This window comes from Halyomorpha halys, unplaced genomic scaffold (assembly GCF_000696795.3).
Source record: "Halyomorpha halys isolate HHAL.00 unplaced genomic scaffold, Hhal_1.1 Scaffold220.1, whole genome shotgun sequence".
NCBI lineage: Eukaryota > Metazoa > Arthropoda > Insecta > Hemiptera > Pentatomidae > Halyomorpha > Halyomorpha halys.
Window position 1 is genome coordinate 248799 of NW_027104907.1, and position 1930 is coordinate 250728.

The window sequence follows — 1930 nt, forward strand, 5'->3', positions numbered from 1 at the left end:
CAATCAGTGCCTTCCCGTTCCCTTGGGATCTTTGACAGGAAAACTTCTATCCCCTACCCGCTCCAATAAGTCGCACCAAATGATCGCATGATACTCTCGCTGCATACTGCCCACGATGTATACCACGAGCCTCTCTCCATCCGCTCCCCACCTCTTGAACCCCATCTCCACCTCTCCCTCTACGAGCTACAGGCCCACCCAGGGTGACTAGTTGGCGATTACATACCTGGACCTGGAACGACCTCTCTCCCTCATACAGCTTCTCCAATGCTTCACGACATAAGATGGTGTGCGTGTCAATCTGGCACCTCTCTCTGCCTACTTGAATGATAGGCAGACCGTTGCACTCGCTCGTTACGCTGCAATTCACCAGCAAGCTGTAGCCTCTCCGTCGGTGCCCCCCTCAGAGTTCTGCCCGGATTCTTCTTCCACTTGCTTTCTGTCTCCAGTTCCCTTGCATGCTTTTATGTGCGCCTCCACTCCCTGGTTTCTTAATCTCTTCTTCCGTTTCCGATGTTCCCGAGGTCTCCGTTGCTTCGCTCGATGAGTAGTCCCGTCTCCATTTATTGTTCTTCTGCATTATCTTCTGAGCGTTAACCTCCAAGGATTCTCCCTGGTCTACGTCCTTTCTCCGGTACATATAGGGACACATTGCCAAACAGTGTTTCTACATGTGTTCCTCATTCCCACACTCATAGCATCGTGTGCGGGGACTAGCCTGGACTACTAGATGTCCGACTTTCCCACATTCATGGCATCGAGATTCGTATCTACGTCCATTCCCTTTCGATTTTACCTGGTTCGTTCTCCTCTCGAAATTTCACGTCCGATCTTTTGTATTCTTACCGTTTTCCAGATCCGATATCGCCTTTTGTAGGTTGTCGATCCTGGTAGAGCCATCGATTCTGGATCTTCTGTTACTGGTGAAACAGCTGTGGTTGGATTGTCCTGGTTCGAGCATCCAAGTTCAAGACCGCAAGTCTTACTATTATCATAATAAATTAAAAGAACGAGCGAGAGAGAAGAAAAAAAAGAAGAGAAAAAATTTCTACTTACTGTCAAAAAACACAGAAGGTTTCGGCACCAGTTACGGGAAGTCGCTCGAGACTACTAAAAAAAGAAAACTTGGACGAAAAATAACGCGCTCAATGTCTAGTTGTATACTGATTTATTTATTCTAGTAATCCTATAAAAGTATAGTTTTAGCCTATGTTTACATGGGGAAATAGGTATTATGACAGCTGTCAGGTGTCATCACAAAAAAAAACATATATATATTGCGGTTTTTTTTCATAGTTATTTTCACAATGAAATTTGAAAATGTTTTCTGCTATAATTAAAACAATGATTTCATTGCTAGAAGAAAATGCCATTTAAAATAGAACTTTGCCGTTCCATAAATTGATATGAGTACTTAAAAATAAAACAATTACGAACGATGCTGAAGGTATAGATTAGATATAAATTATTACTGGAGAACTGGCTTTTACAGGTGTGATCGGGAACGAAGCTGTGATGGCACTGAGGAGGCAGCAGTTGGAGGAGATACCGCAGGAAGAAAGGAAAATAGCATACCTAAGTATAGAATAATACGTCGATCCATCATCAAATACATTATATATCTCATAAATACATTATATATCTATAACTCTCCTTTGTGTTTTAGTGATGTGGGCCATTATCAATGACTATTTAGCCAATTTAGTAAATTTAGAAGAGCGCCTCTTAAGGAGAAATTCCCTCTTCTCTTGCAACTTGTCTGCCAAAGATCTACGACATCCAAAGATAAGATTAAATGTCCATGTTAAGTGATGATGATCATGTCCATTTCAAGTAAATAAATTTTCGGCTTTCTCAACAACATCTCATTATTAATTAGTCTTTGTATAAAAAAAAAGTCCAACATTACATAGATAAAATCTAGAGGGCA

General features: G+C 41.5%; 1 protein-coding gene across 5 annotated transcripts in view; it reads left to right on the plus strand.

Annotated features, from left to right (window-relative positions):
* Positions 1-1855, plus strand: part of LOC106679794 (caspase-3) — a 31143-nt gene extending 29288 nt beyond the window's left edge. For all 5 annotated transcript variants that reach the window (XM_067046000.1, XM_014419138.2, XM_067045997.1 and 2 more), the window contains exons 7-8: positions 1493-1579; positions 1667-1855. In XM_067046000.1, coding sequence (XP_066902101.1) covers positions 1493-1579; positions 1667-1812 — 233 coding nt within the window. In that variant the 3' untranslated portion in view covers positions 1813-1855. The remainder of the gene's footprint in view (positions 1-1492; positions 1580-1666) is intronic.
* The last annotated feature ends 75 nt before the right edge of the window (positions 1856-1930 follow it).